Source organism: Centruroides sculpturatus, unplaced genomic scaffold (genome assembly GCF_000671375.1).
Source record: "Centruroides sculpturatus isolate CEXI.00-Female unplaced genomic scaffold, Cexi_2.0 scaffold395, whole genome shotgun sequence".
NCBI lineage: Eukaryota > Metazoa > Arthropoda > Arachnida > Scorpiones > Buthidae > Centruroides > Centruroides sculpturatus.
Genome location: NW_019384792.1, coordinates 230,125 through 242,871, shown reverse-complemented (window position 1 = coordinate 242,871; position 12,747 = coordinate 230,125). Strand labels below are relative to the sequence as shown.

Sequence of the window (12,747 nt, the reverse complement as noted above, 5' to 3'; positions counted from 1 at the left end):
CCGGAAACAGTCTTACAGTTTATTGTGAAAGGCTGTCGACGAGAATTCGCAGTAAATTTGCATTGGGAATTGTCTACTCGTTTTAAATTTCAACGTTACTTTTCCCGATAATTCTGTATTTGAATTTACCGACTGTTATTATCAAAGTTTAACACGTTTAATTTGTATTTATGCGGAATTGGAGAGTGAACTGAAACTGAGAGTCGCGATCTGTACGGTTAAAAAAGTATTTGCGAACGATGCTCGAATCCATAAAATAATGTTATTTGTCGGTAAAAAGAAAAGAACAATGACGCGATTAATCATACATTATATAACAAAATCAAAAGTTTTCGACTTCCTTGTTGCAATTTTCCAAAGTAGAATGAAATGCTTCTCTAGGTCTTATAGCAACAGTTCCCAACCTTTTTCGAGTGGCGACCCCCTTTTTATAAAAGCCAAGTGACCCGCGACCTCGATACAATTGAAAAAGGTATTTTTAATAAGGTAATTAAAAAGACAATGAAATTAGTTTTTTTGTATAATTTTACTTTAAATTATGTTTAATAATTAATTTAATGAGATGGTTGAAATTGCATGTATTATTAACCAGCCTCAAAATTCGCGGGTGAGATTTTGTTAACGCCAACCTCATGTCATTCTCAACATTTAATTTATTCCTCTCAAAACTCTCAACACATGTTTCAACCAACTGTAACAGAATAGCCTACCCAGATTACACTTATTTTATTTTTTTAAAAATATATGAAATTATTCAAACTTCAAGACACCATTAAAAATAAATATTGCATTATAGTGAAAATTTTGTTTTAGTTTACTGCATAAGTTGGCGACTCCACAGAAAACCCGTCGCGACCCATAGGTTGGGAACCCGTGTCCTATAGGTTATAGGAAGATACTGTATAGGATTTTCCATAAACAATTTGCAGAATACGGAAGTGGTGTCGAGGACCGAGATCGTTTTACCAGAGTTTTTACACAAATCTCTCATCGACTACGTAATCGAAACATAAGTTTATAACCTTTCGTTTCTGTTCTATTACACAACTTTTCCAATTATGACGTGTACTTTATTTTATAAAATGGAATTAATTTCTTTTTGTTTTCAAATTATTCCTGATAAATATTCAAGAATTTAGAACTTTTGCTTCGGATTATTCGAACAGTTGCAGAGTTTTCACTCTTCATTACAGTCACTCGTTAATTCGGGTTAATTTTTCCTGTTTTGTCAGAATTATAAAAATATTTTTAAAAGAAAACGAATTTTCTCATATTTATTCTAATAAATTATATCGGGCTGTCTATTGAAGAGAAATAGGCTTTTGTAAACTGAAACAATTGCACATTCCATTCGGCTCTGTCATTTTTAATTTGTGTTAAAATTAACAGTCAGTGTATAGAGTGTTATTGTTGTTTTTCCATAATAATAAAGTAAAAAACGTTATCGGACTAATTCTAGTAATTGTCTCATCTAACATCCAAAAAGAATACAAATAAGAGTTTTTCAATAGTAAACAGTGGAGTTGCGAGCTGAGAGAGTTACGTGCATCGTGCTGTTCACTAGAACAATGGTTCCCAATTAGTGGTACGGGTACCCCTGGGGGTACGCGCGGCAATCTAAAATCGGTCGATTTAAAATTTAAATGCATGAGATGAAGCAATCAAAAAAATAATGGGTGGACCATCAAAAATTCGGCAATTTATAATACGATGTCGAATGTACAAATTCGTTTATTTATAACTAAAAATATTCTCGAAATTTCATCAAAAAATGCATTTGTGACAATACCTAAATGAAATTCTTACGCGAGAAACAAAATAATACATAAACGAGAAAAATAAACACAATTTGTGTTAATTGTACAATTATCATCACTATCGTGTCAGCGAAGCGGCAATAAAATATTTTCTACCATTTTGCACAACATACGTCTGCGAGAGCGGATTTTCGGCCGTGACAAACACGAAAACTAAATATCGTCACCGACTGCATTTGGGACTGTCTGGCCATTTTCAATGGAATTTTATATCCTCCGCAAAAAAACAGCTTGATATCAATCGTTAACATTGCAATTAAACTTTCAATGAGAAATAATTTAGTTTACAATTATCAATATAATATGACGATATTACTTCGTTTACTTCACAAGAAGTATTAAAGTACAATTATAGTATATAGACAGACACCTGCTCAATTAACCAAATTACAATTGAAATAAGAGAGAAAACCCGGGAAAATAGTTCTTGTTTCTTCTTTGTAGTAAAAATTATCCTCTTTTCCTCTATTCCCGTAACATTTCTTTTAATATATGATATGTAGGCTCACTTCCCGTATTCCATTTTTAGTTTTCTTCTAGATCGTTTTAATTATTAATGCCTTTTTTGTTCCGTACAACAATATTTGTTATTCTCATTTCATATACGTTTTTGTCTCTATCGTACTGTGGCCTTACACAGTAAAACACAAAAATACGACACGTACAGTACTTACCTTTAATTACACTAATTAAGTACCCAGAGGTATGGTTTATTTGAAATCCAAAATACATTTGTTCATTAATATTTAAAACTTCAATAATAAAATATATGGGAATAATTTCAAATTGGAATTCCTTTTTTTCTCTCTCTTTTTTAAATAGTTTTATAAACCATTTGTATGTACCCAGAGGTATGGTTTATTTGAAATCCAAAATACATTTGTTCATTAATATTTAAAACTTGAATAATAAAATATATGGGAATAATTTCAAATTGGAATTCCTTTTTTTCTCTCTCTTTTTTAAATAGTTTTATAAACCATTTGTATGTAGAATTGAAAACACTAAAGTTTTTTCTTTTATGGTAAATCTATTGCAGCTCTGTATCCTCCAAGAAAATGACTTGGTTTACAAGAATACACAACTGGTCATAATTATTAAAATTATTAAGCTAAAGAATGAGTTATTGTTCACATAAATATTCTCCTAATAAGGCAACATTATATTAGCATTCTTTATAAATAGTAGCAATACTGATATTGTAAAATGTGTGAGCATTTCTGAAATAAATTTGATTTTTTTACAGCATTTGATGTCAGATCTAGCACAAAACATCGCTAAGTCCATCATAATATCAATTCATACTTAAAAATGACAAGAAATTGCATATCTGGAGATTGGTATCTTTCCACTCTCCAATTATTGCATAAGAAAGATGTTTTATGGAAATCACAGCAAATAATGATATAGAACAGATAAAGAAATATGGCAAAACCCATGTGCATAGGTTTGTAGATAAACAAAAAAAAAATGGAAGACTACAATAAAATAACATTTGACAACAAACACTCGTTCTTGCCTCCACATTTTTTACATGAAAAATAATGTTAACTCTGTTTTATAATAAACATTGAAAAATATAGCATAAAATAACATTTGTTCCTACATATACAAACAACATAAATATATTAAAAATAACCATTACTAAACAATATTAAAATAATACTAAAATCTATAATAGTTTACATTTTCAAGCATAGAAGCCCCCATACAAATCACAACAGTGAATATATGTAGGAACTGACTAAAACATGAATAGAATATTTTTAAAAAGCAACTTTTATTTAAGATTTAAAACAGCAACCAAGCTATGTGCATTTTGGTAATCACTACATTTGTCAAAAATTTGTTTAGTAAGAAGTATATATATATAATTTTTTTTACTTATAAATTTTACATCAAAGAATAAAATCATCTGTACTTTTTTTAATACTTTTAGATATTTTTTATAATAATGTTGAAAAGTCTTTAAAGACTATTTCTAAGTCAAGCCATATTGCGGTATGTTCTCTAATAGGAAAAAGTCTAAACTGGTCATGTGATAATGAATCAAAGAAGTGATATAATCACAGACTAATTAATAACTATATAAAAAAAGGTGCCTTATGCACAAATTTTAAGAATAGATTCTGATAGCCTGAGATGCTAACTGACGACATACTGGACATTCTGAGCCTGGCTTTTCACAGATACGATTGGCACATTCGAGACAAAACATATTGTGACCACAGGGAACGAGTGCTGCCACTACTTCACTTTCGTAGCATACAACACAGTCTCTCTTTATTTTTCTTCCTTCAGTAGGACTGCTTGCGTTGCTATCAGAACTACCACTAGAATTTGTAGGAAAACTATTGATAAGAATTTCATTTGTGCCCACGGATGTTCCATTTGAAAGTGATGGAAAAGAAGATATGCTGCCATTCATTGCATCGGTGTGGATGCGAGAAGCGTCTTCACAACTCTGAATTGTAGCTGGATCACTGCAATGATTCAAGTTACTAAATGTTGTGCTAGTGCTTGTAGAAGCTGCTGTGCTGAATAATGTGTCTGGAGAAGTATCAAATTCTGACCAAGCTGTACTAGAAGATATGGTAACAACAGAGTCATAATTATGAGATTCGTCAGTATCATAAAAACCAAAATTATTTGTAAAACCATTTGCAAATACCGAATGGGAATATATATCTGTTAACTTCACAGATTCATTGGAAGATGGAGGTGTAAAAGAATATAAGTCTGGGAAATGTTCCGAAAGAATATTATTGCTGTCATAGGTAAAACCGGAATTTAATTCTGATACAGAATTAATAAATCCATTTGCCGCATTCATATTTACTGTGAACGAGTAATCGACGTCATTAACACAAATATCCTTTAAGTCTTGTGAATCTAGCATTCCACCTGTAACCATGGCAATGTGAGCTTCAATTTCTTTTCTTGCATTTTCAACATTATCAGGCATCCCTGTAACTTCAAACACAGGTTCTTTGTATCTGCCTGGAGTTACAATGTATGTATTGGTCTGTTGCTGAATCCTTTTGATTGTAGCACCCTTTGGACCCACTACTAAGCCAACCACACGATAAGGAACTCTTACTTGGATCGTTTCTTGACCCGGAAGATTAGAATTGGGCCCAGGAACAAGCGAACCGTTCATATTATTTTTACGTTGCGCTCGAATCTGACTAAAATGCTCAGCAGCCGAAAGAATCTCTTTCTTAGCTGCCGCCACGTCTTCCTTTTTTCCCGTAACGACAAACACCGGTTCTTCACCTCGTACAGGAGTTTTTATGTAAGTATTTGTCTTGGCACGTAAAGCTTTTATTTTGCAACCTTGTCTTCCTACAATCTCGGCCACATGTTCCGAACTGGGTACAGGTACACATTCCGTCGTGTTCTGACTCTTCTTGTTGCGAACTTCGACGTNTGGCACGTAAAGCTTTTATTTTGCAACCTTGTCTTCCTACAATCTCGGCCACATGTTCCGAACTGGGTACAGGTACACATTCCGTCGTGTTCTGACTCTTCTTGTTGCGAACTTCGACGTCGAAGCCATTACCTATTGCGGATATGTCATTATCCGCCGTTAAACCGAGCAGAGACAGTTCTAACGCCAACTGTAAGGCTCTCTGTTCTTCTACACCTCCCCCGTGATGATCCATATCGGTAAACAGACTAGCAGGCATCACAGGACGTAATTATAAAATGAAATTAAAAAACTTTTTAAATGTATAAAAATAAAGACAAATAAATTTTTTTTCTTTTCTTCTTTTCCTTTATAACACCAAACTAATCTACAAACGGGATCCGCAGCCGTGCCGCAAACCAGCACAGCTTCCGCGCCGCACTGCTCCAAAATTATCATCCCTCGGCCCGGGATATACTTGTGTCGTCACAGTGACGACGGATCCTCCGCTCATTGGTCATTTTAACACCGGCCTCGCTTCTATTGGTTATCGGCTCTGATTAGCCGGCGGATGGATTTTAATTGGTTCTTGTTTTTTTTCCTTAGGGTGGAGTTGGCGTTTGCGGAAAAATTGAAATTGATTTGTTAGCGTTCGACTCGAAACGTGGTCGCTTTTTTATCTTATTTTATTTATTTATTACCGTTCTTTCTTTAATTATAAATTAAATAAGTTGCGAATGATTTTTATCTCGGCTCCGTCTCGTTAAGGATGAAAGTTTTTTTTAATTAATTGAACAATTTACCATTTTTTAAAATAATTAGGTGATTTGCGAATAAGAAGGGTTTTTTAAAAGTTGGCCATTAAAGGAAAGAATTTTTTAGTTTTTGTGAGAGAAAATGGATGTTCTGTGTTTACAAGCGTTTAGACACTGAACAGATTTGTTTTAAAACATTAAAATCTTTATGGTACTTTTAAATCGTTAAGATTGCATTTTTAGATAAATTTAATTATAAAACTCGTTCGGTAAATAACAAAATTGTCAGATCGCTGTATAAAATCTAAACAATATGCTGATAAAGTCTTTGTTTTACTTCGAAAAGTTTTCATTTTTAAAATGAGTAAATACGTACTAGAAGATATGGTAACAACAGAGTCATAATTATGNATAATAAGAATTAGAAAAAAAAAACAAAACAGTAAAAAGCACTTTAAATATTTATTTCTAGTTCATTACAACAGCTGTTGAAAATTCTTCAGCTTTCAGAATAAGGGCTGCACTATTTCATATTTATATCGTGGGATAGAATAATTTATAAAATGTATCACAAATATAAAAATACTTTAAAAAGGTTATATTGAAAAACGAATTTCATTGTTAATTTAAATAAAACGTATTACAAGAGTTGCAAACTATTATTAATAATACAATTACTATTACTTCTATCTACTCCTGAGGATTTACTGTATACAGTACTTACCGTATAATTAGGGCTGAAAAAATTTAAACTTTTCCTCTTGGATTTCAAATAGATACATTTTTGAATAATTCTGTCGATCACAGAAATAATTATTGGAACAAATGTAGGTCCACGAATTCCGGCAATTACACGGGCTAAAATAATCACTTTTTTAGCCTTCTTACTATGTACTGTACTTGACATTTACGATGACTTTCCTGGCTGACTTTGTTATATATAACAGAGGGAAAGTACGACGGTTGGTCGAAAGATGATGCGCAGATTTATGGGAACCCGGGGCAAAATGGAGTAGCTAACGAAGATGTTAAAAGTATGTCAACAATAAAAGAAAAATAATAAAAATATTACATTATATCCTTTAGTTATTATATTTGGCACATAATTATTTAAATTAGATTTTTAAAACACCAATAATTTCGTATGAAAAATAAATTATTAAAAAAAAGCTTGCCCACATCTCGTTCCGTCCCGCACTCGGGGCAGAATCAGGTATGATATTAAGGCTCAAATATTAGGAGAAAAATATTAGTTTTGTCGCTTATAAAACTCGCAAACCAGCGCGAAATCGTGATCGTCGCTGTCAAAACCCGCGCAAGACATACGAGCCCATTTTTTTCAGAGACACGCGAACGTTAACCATCAACGACTGTAAGCCTGGGTAAAGTAAAGGCAGGTCGTATTTTCTTTTTTCGACTAATAATCCCCTTGTTCTTCTTTTTTACTAGACTTTGCTTTTTCCTTCCCCTTTACCTTTTTCTTTTACTTTTCCCTTACGAGAAACCGTCCCGTTGTGCCCCAAACCACACGCTTCTAAAAATCGAGTAGAGAAAATGTTTACGATTACTTTTTGCGTTATTTCATTCTAAAAATATAAACAAACAAATCTTTAATAAACTAGATTATATAAATTTGGTTAAATTATAAAATACACTATATACTTTTATTGTTTTAATGCCGATACACTTGTAATTTCATTAAAAAAAATCATGGTTTTCTGACTCGAGCGCTCGTAAATAATCATCAATCTAGTAAAACAATTTCGGATAAGAGGAAAGATTTGAAGGATATAAAAACAATCGCGTATGACCGTTAAACTTCCAAGACGACAGAAAACACTAACAACGGGCTAAATTATGAGCGCGAGTCTTGTGGTTTTATCAACAATCTCCGAGCATAATCGACAATAACGTATATATAGACACATCGAAACGGATCTTTCCCGTGATCCGAGTCGGTCTCGGTTGTCACCTAGAACGAAATGAGAGACCAATCGGAAAGGAGGAATGGGAGGAGGGGCCGATCGGAAATACGGATAGCGGGAGAAAACATATAAAAATCGAAATTCGAGGTCGAAGGACAGTCTTCTCTGGATTAAGTCAAAAGTCGTGACTATTGAGTTGTGCTGTGTTATCGCCTAGAACGCCGCGGCATCATATCATTGGCCATCCGCTTCGCCCAGCGATCCCATCTCGTCCGCCCCGGGCTACCACCAAGTTCGAAGTTCTCCGTTTCTCCGGAGGACTTTAAAGAAGTGGAACTATCAAATATTCGATGTAAGCATAAATGTTACAAAATAAACAACTTTTATTTGGAAAACTCTCGTCATTTCTTGCCTCCTCCGCCACAGCCCACACGCAAACTTATATTAAGTTCATCCTGACGCGCGATTAACCGATCCCACCTAAGAGACGGCAACCTTACACTGGTACCGAGGAGTGGGTTTTCGAGTCCCCTATCTCTACCGGTTCGGTTACCTTACATTAGGTAGGTAAAATTTCCTACCGTAACTCCAGAACAATTCGACGCTTCTCAAAGAAAATCGTGAGCTCCACAGACGAACAAGCACGGCATAAAATCTTATGCCCTAGTACAAAATGAGCTATCCACACTTATCTTTAACGGTACACTGTTGTCAGTGTAGTACTACACTCACAACTAAAAACAGAATAATGAGCTTTTCGTATTATTCTGTTTTATAAATGTTAATGACTTGTGCTTTAACATACGTACGTGGGTAGCCTCTGAGGTAGGACGAAGTCGTTCCTCTTTTTGTCGGCAACAGTTTTGTGAAAAATGCCCACGGGTCAGTGGATGGCTTGTCTACGTTTTTCTATCCCGAACAGTCGGGATTCTTTTGTCAGGTCGAGAGGAGGAAGTGAGAGGAGTCGTCGGTAGGGCGTTGGCGATAATCGAGTAAAAAACACTATTTAACAACAAAAGAAGAATTTATTGGACAACAACTTACATAACATAGCTACGTTGAGATTATATCGAGCTTACAAGCGGAAGTGGATGGGTGAGCGCTGAGAGAAAGTTTACAATATTTGTTATCATACCTCCAGGGTTGTGATTACTGACTGACGTGACAGAGACGGACGTCTTTCTCTACAGACGACAACGTAGGACAGTGACGACGGACCGCAATTGCGAACGACGGGCAGGCGATGACGGACCCCCTTCTTCTGTCGTCACCCCTCTTTTATATCTCCAGTCACGTTATCGTTATCGTTTTTCGCCAATAGCAGATTTTTTTCGGTAAGTTTCCTGAGATTCATTCTCGTGTTCCGGAGAGAAAGGATACGGCTCCGGAGAAGGAAATGTGTTCATCCGTTTGTTATAAGGTTTCGACGAGATTCCGAAAAGGAGAAAAAGGGAGGGTTTCTTTCTAAATAAATTGATTCATTGTTTAATTTTAATGTTGTTTTGTTTAATTTTATTCGTTTCGACCCTCACACATAATGAGTATCACGTTTAATAAATAATAAATGTGATTACACAAATAAATGTCCCTCATTTATTTGGTGAGCAGGTTTAGGAAAAGAGTATACTTTGCACGCTTTTATGAAAACTAATACCACTCGGTGTACAGTATTATTAGTTTGTATTATCGGTGTATTATTAAACTAATAGTATAATATTTTTCTTGCGAATCTTGTGAACGAGTAGAAAACTATAAATAGTATAAAAATTCACTACTTTTCTAATAACGTAGGCCTATATTGCTCATCTGTAAGTAGATTATTCGGCACACAAAAACAGTAACATCCACACATATGAAAATAATGAAAACCCACGATTTTCTTTTTTTACATTTTTTTCCTCCAAGTTTCACGGTCTCGGATACAAAAATATAAAAATCTGGGATCATTTGTTTGACCAACCGTCATACTTTCTTTCTGTTATATGTAACAGAGCCAAAAAAGTAATCGTAAAAGCTTTAAGGACTTATCCGGAGATAACTCGGGCAAGTTCCGTAGCGTTACATAAAACTCGGGCGTTTGGACCCTCTGAAAAAATTTTTTTGTTGTATTTTTGGATGTTTTTTGTCTCCAAATTTTTTAAAAATTTTTACCCGCGCGAAAAAATTTTATCGCGATTTNCACTCAAACAAGAGACGAATCGACGAAATTTGAAAATCGCGTAACTTCGGGTTTGTGTAAGTTGAGGTATTACTGTATTACAAAAAATAGCTATTTTTCTGTATTTATCGAGTCATATTATATCTTAATTAATTAATTAAATTTAATTAATGATTTAAACTTAATACATACCAGCTAATTGCACATCTTTGATATCTGGACTTTCATTACTTGTTAAAGCTGCTAATTTACTAAGCGTAACTTCGGGTTTGTGTAAGTTGAGGTATTACTGTATTACAAAAAATAGCTATTTTTCTGTATTTATCGAGTCATATAATATCTTAATTAATTAATTAATTAAAGTTAAACAAAGAAAAACTGCATTTTTCGAAATTTTACGAAAAAGGATATACACATTTCCTTCTCACGGAGCCGTTTCCTATCTCTCAGGAAACCGAAAAATGATTCGTGAGGAACTTATCCTAAAAATCGGCGATTGGCGAAAGCCAGTAACGTGACGAAAGGTATAAAAGAGGGGCGACGACGAGAAAAAGTGGTCCGTCGTCGCCGTCCGTGAACACGGTCCATTAGCACCGTTCGTGATCGCCGAAACTCCGTGCCGATCCTCATCGCCGCCGTCCGTTCCTCGAGACAATTTGTCTGATCCGGATAGAAAATGGCCGACAACGCCTAACGCCAGCCAACTCGTCCACGCCTTACCTCGCCCCAGGGAGACGTTCCTGACCTTGCCGAAGCGACAACCGATCCTAGGAAACGAGTTCGAATCAACCGGAGGTATGACCAATTATTGTAAACTTTCTCTCGGCGCGGTCACTTCGAATTACGCGCGAATAGTTAATCCCTGTATGTTAGGATAGTATGTTGTCTAAATAAATGTTTGTTTTGTCGTTAAAAGTCGTTTTTACTTGGAATATCGCTCGCACTTTACCGACGACCCCTCTCACCTCCTCCACTCGACCTGACAAAAGAATCCGGACTTTCCGGGATAGAAAAACCCATAAACAAGCCATCCACTGACCAGTGGACAGTTCTCACCAAACTGTTGTCTATCAAAAAGAGGTACGACTTCGTCCTACCTCAGGCTACCCACACTAGTATTCACCCTACTTTAAACCCTTGTCCTCCCGAGACGTCTATGAGAATGTCCCGGGAATTCCAACACCAGCTGTTCTCGAGGTCATCCAGCTGTAAACACAATGACTTATGGGTGCCAGATTTCGCGGAAAGGCGAGACAATGGAAAATAAAGTTTGAAGCTTTTTCTTCAAAATTAACGCATTTCTTTCGTTTTTTTCAGTTTTAATTTATGTTTAATTACATTAATATCAAAAATTGGAAAGTAGCAAGAGAGTTAATAAACGAAGGATATATCGAATCGTCATTAAAAATTTAACAGCAATAAAAAATAGTTGTAGATAAAATCGTCTTTTATCAAGAAAATTACATTTCTCTTAACAAAAGCTTATTGTTAACTGATTTTGTACCTTGCTGAGATGTGCGAGACAACGAAGAGTGTCAGACTTTCATAATTATCAGAAGTTTCGCCATAGATAATCGCGAATTACAGCTTCAATGTTTCTACATAAATTACGTCTATAAATAAAATGTAGTTGCGTTTCTGCAATAAATTAAATAAAAATTTCGTTACTGCAATAAATTAATTCATAAACAAAGGAAATTTTTTTTTTGTTTTGCGTATAATTTTCCTTATGGACTAGTCAAACTGCTTTACCAACCATACGAATTGAAACCAGTATCTAAATTAATTAATTAATTATAGTGATTCTTAAAATGTTCACATAATTCTTGGTGCCTTTATGTCCTTCATATTTGAATTTTGTTTTTTATATCGTCACACAATTTATAAACAATCTCTACGTGGACAATACAAAAAACAAATATGTTCAGATAATTTTGATTTTTTTAATTTTAAACGACAAAATTCCAACGAGTACGCTCATTTTAATATGTATTAAATTTTGCATACTCTAAACATTATTGTACCGGGTTGTGGCATTAAATAATCACTTACGGTTAGCACGGACTATTAGGATTTTGACGATCGGTAACTTTAACATTTTCTTTCCGTTCAACGATATCATTTTCAAACTTAAATAACTATTTTAAAACGTTTATTCCATCAAAATAGTTTTCGAGTGAAAGCGTAATCATTGTTTCCAGCTACGAGTAGAATTAACTATAAGACGACTTTCATCGTGTGATACGAACTATAAAGCATGGAACGGAGTTGTATAACCGCTGTATAATGGTGTTGTGAAATCTTGTTCGAATTAATGGCAGAATGGATTCTCAGTTACATTACGATGTTTTAAATATGATTTGGTCAGTGCGTTTCAGTTATATAAATTAAAGCCTAAACAAATTATTTTTTAACAGGATAACAATTCTAAACACGTGGCTAAATTTGCTGGAAACGTTGCTTCAGAAGTTGCGTACCGAATTTTTGTGTTTGATCCCTAATTATCATATTCAAATCCGATCGAAAACACTACGTTTTAAACGATTCTCCTAATCCAGCTAGCGGTACTTATGAACTAAGGAAAAGAGCTGAGGAAGTTTGGGGAGAAAAATACCACTAATTGAGTATTTGTCCATTTTCTGTCTCTTAAATTAAGAAACGGAATTACTCTCCGCGCAAAAAA

General features: G+C 34.4%; 1 protein-coding gene across 2 annotated transcripts; it reads right to left on the bottom strand.

Annotated features, from left to right (window-relative positions):
• Nucleotides 1-2,749: 2,749 nt before the first annotated feature.
• Nucleotides 2,750-6,226, bottom strand: LOC111629345 (RNA-binding protein MEX3B-like). 2 transcript variants are annotated; one of them, XM_023373236.1, is made up of 2 exons: nt 5,291-6,226; nt 2,750-5,169 (listed from the first exon to the last, which is right to left on the bottom strand). In XM_023373236.1, the coding sequence occupies exons 1-2, from the start codon at nt 5,504-5,506 to the stop codon at nt 3,934-3,936; spliced, it is 1,452 nt and encodes a 483-aa protein (XP_023229004.1). In that variant the 5' UTR covers nt 5,507-6,226; the 3' UTR covers nt 2,750-3,933. The 2 variants fall into 2 exon arrangements, with proteins under 2 accessions (XP_023229004.1, XP_023229003.1); XM_023373235.1 differs by having other exon boundaries at nt 2,750-5,237; nt 5,359-6,226.
• Nucleotides 6,227-12,747: the final 6,521 nt, after the last annotated feature.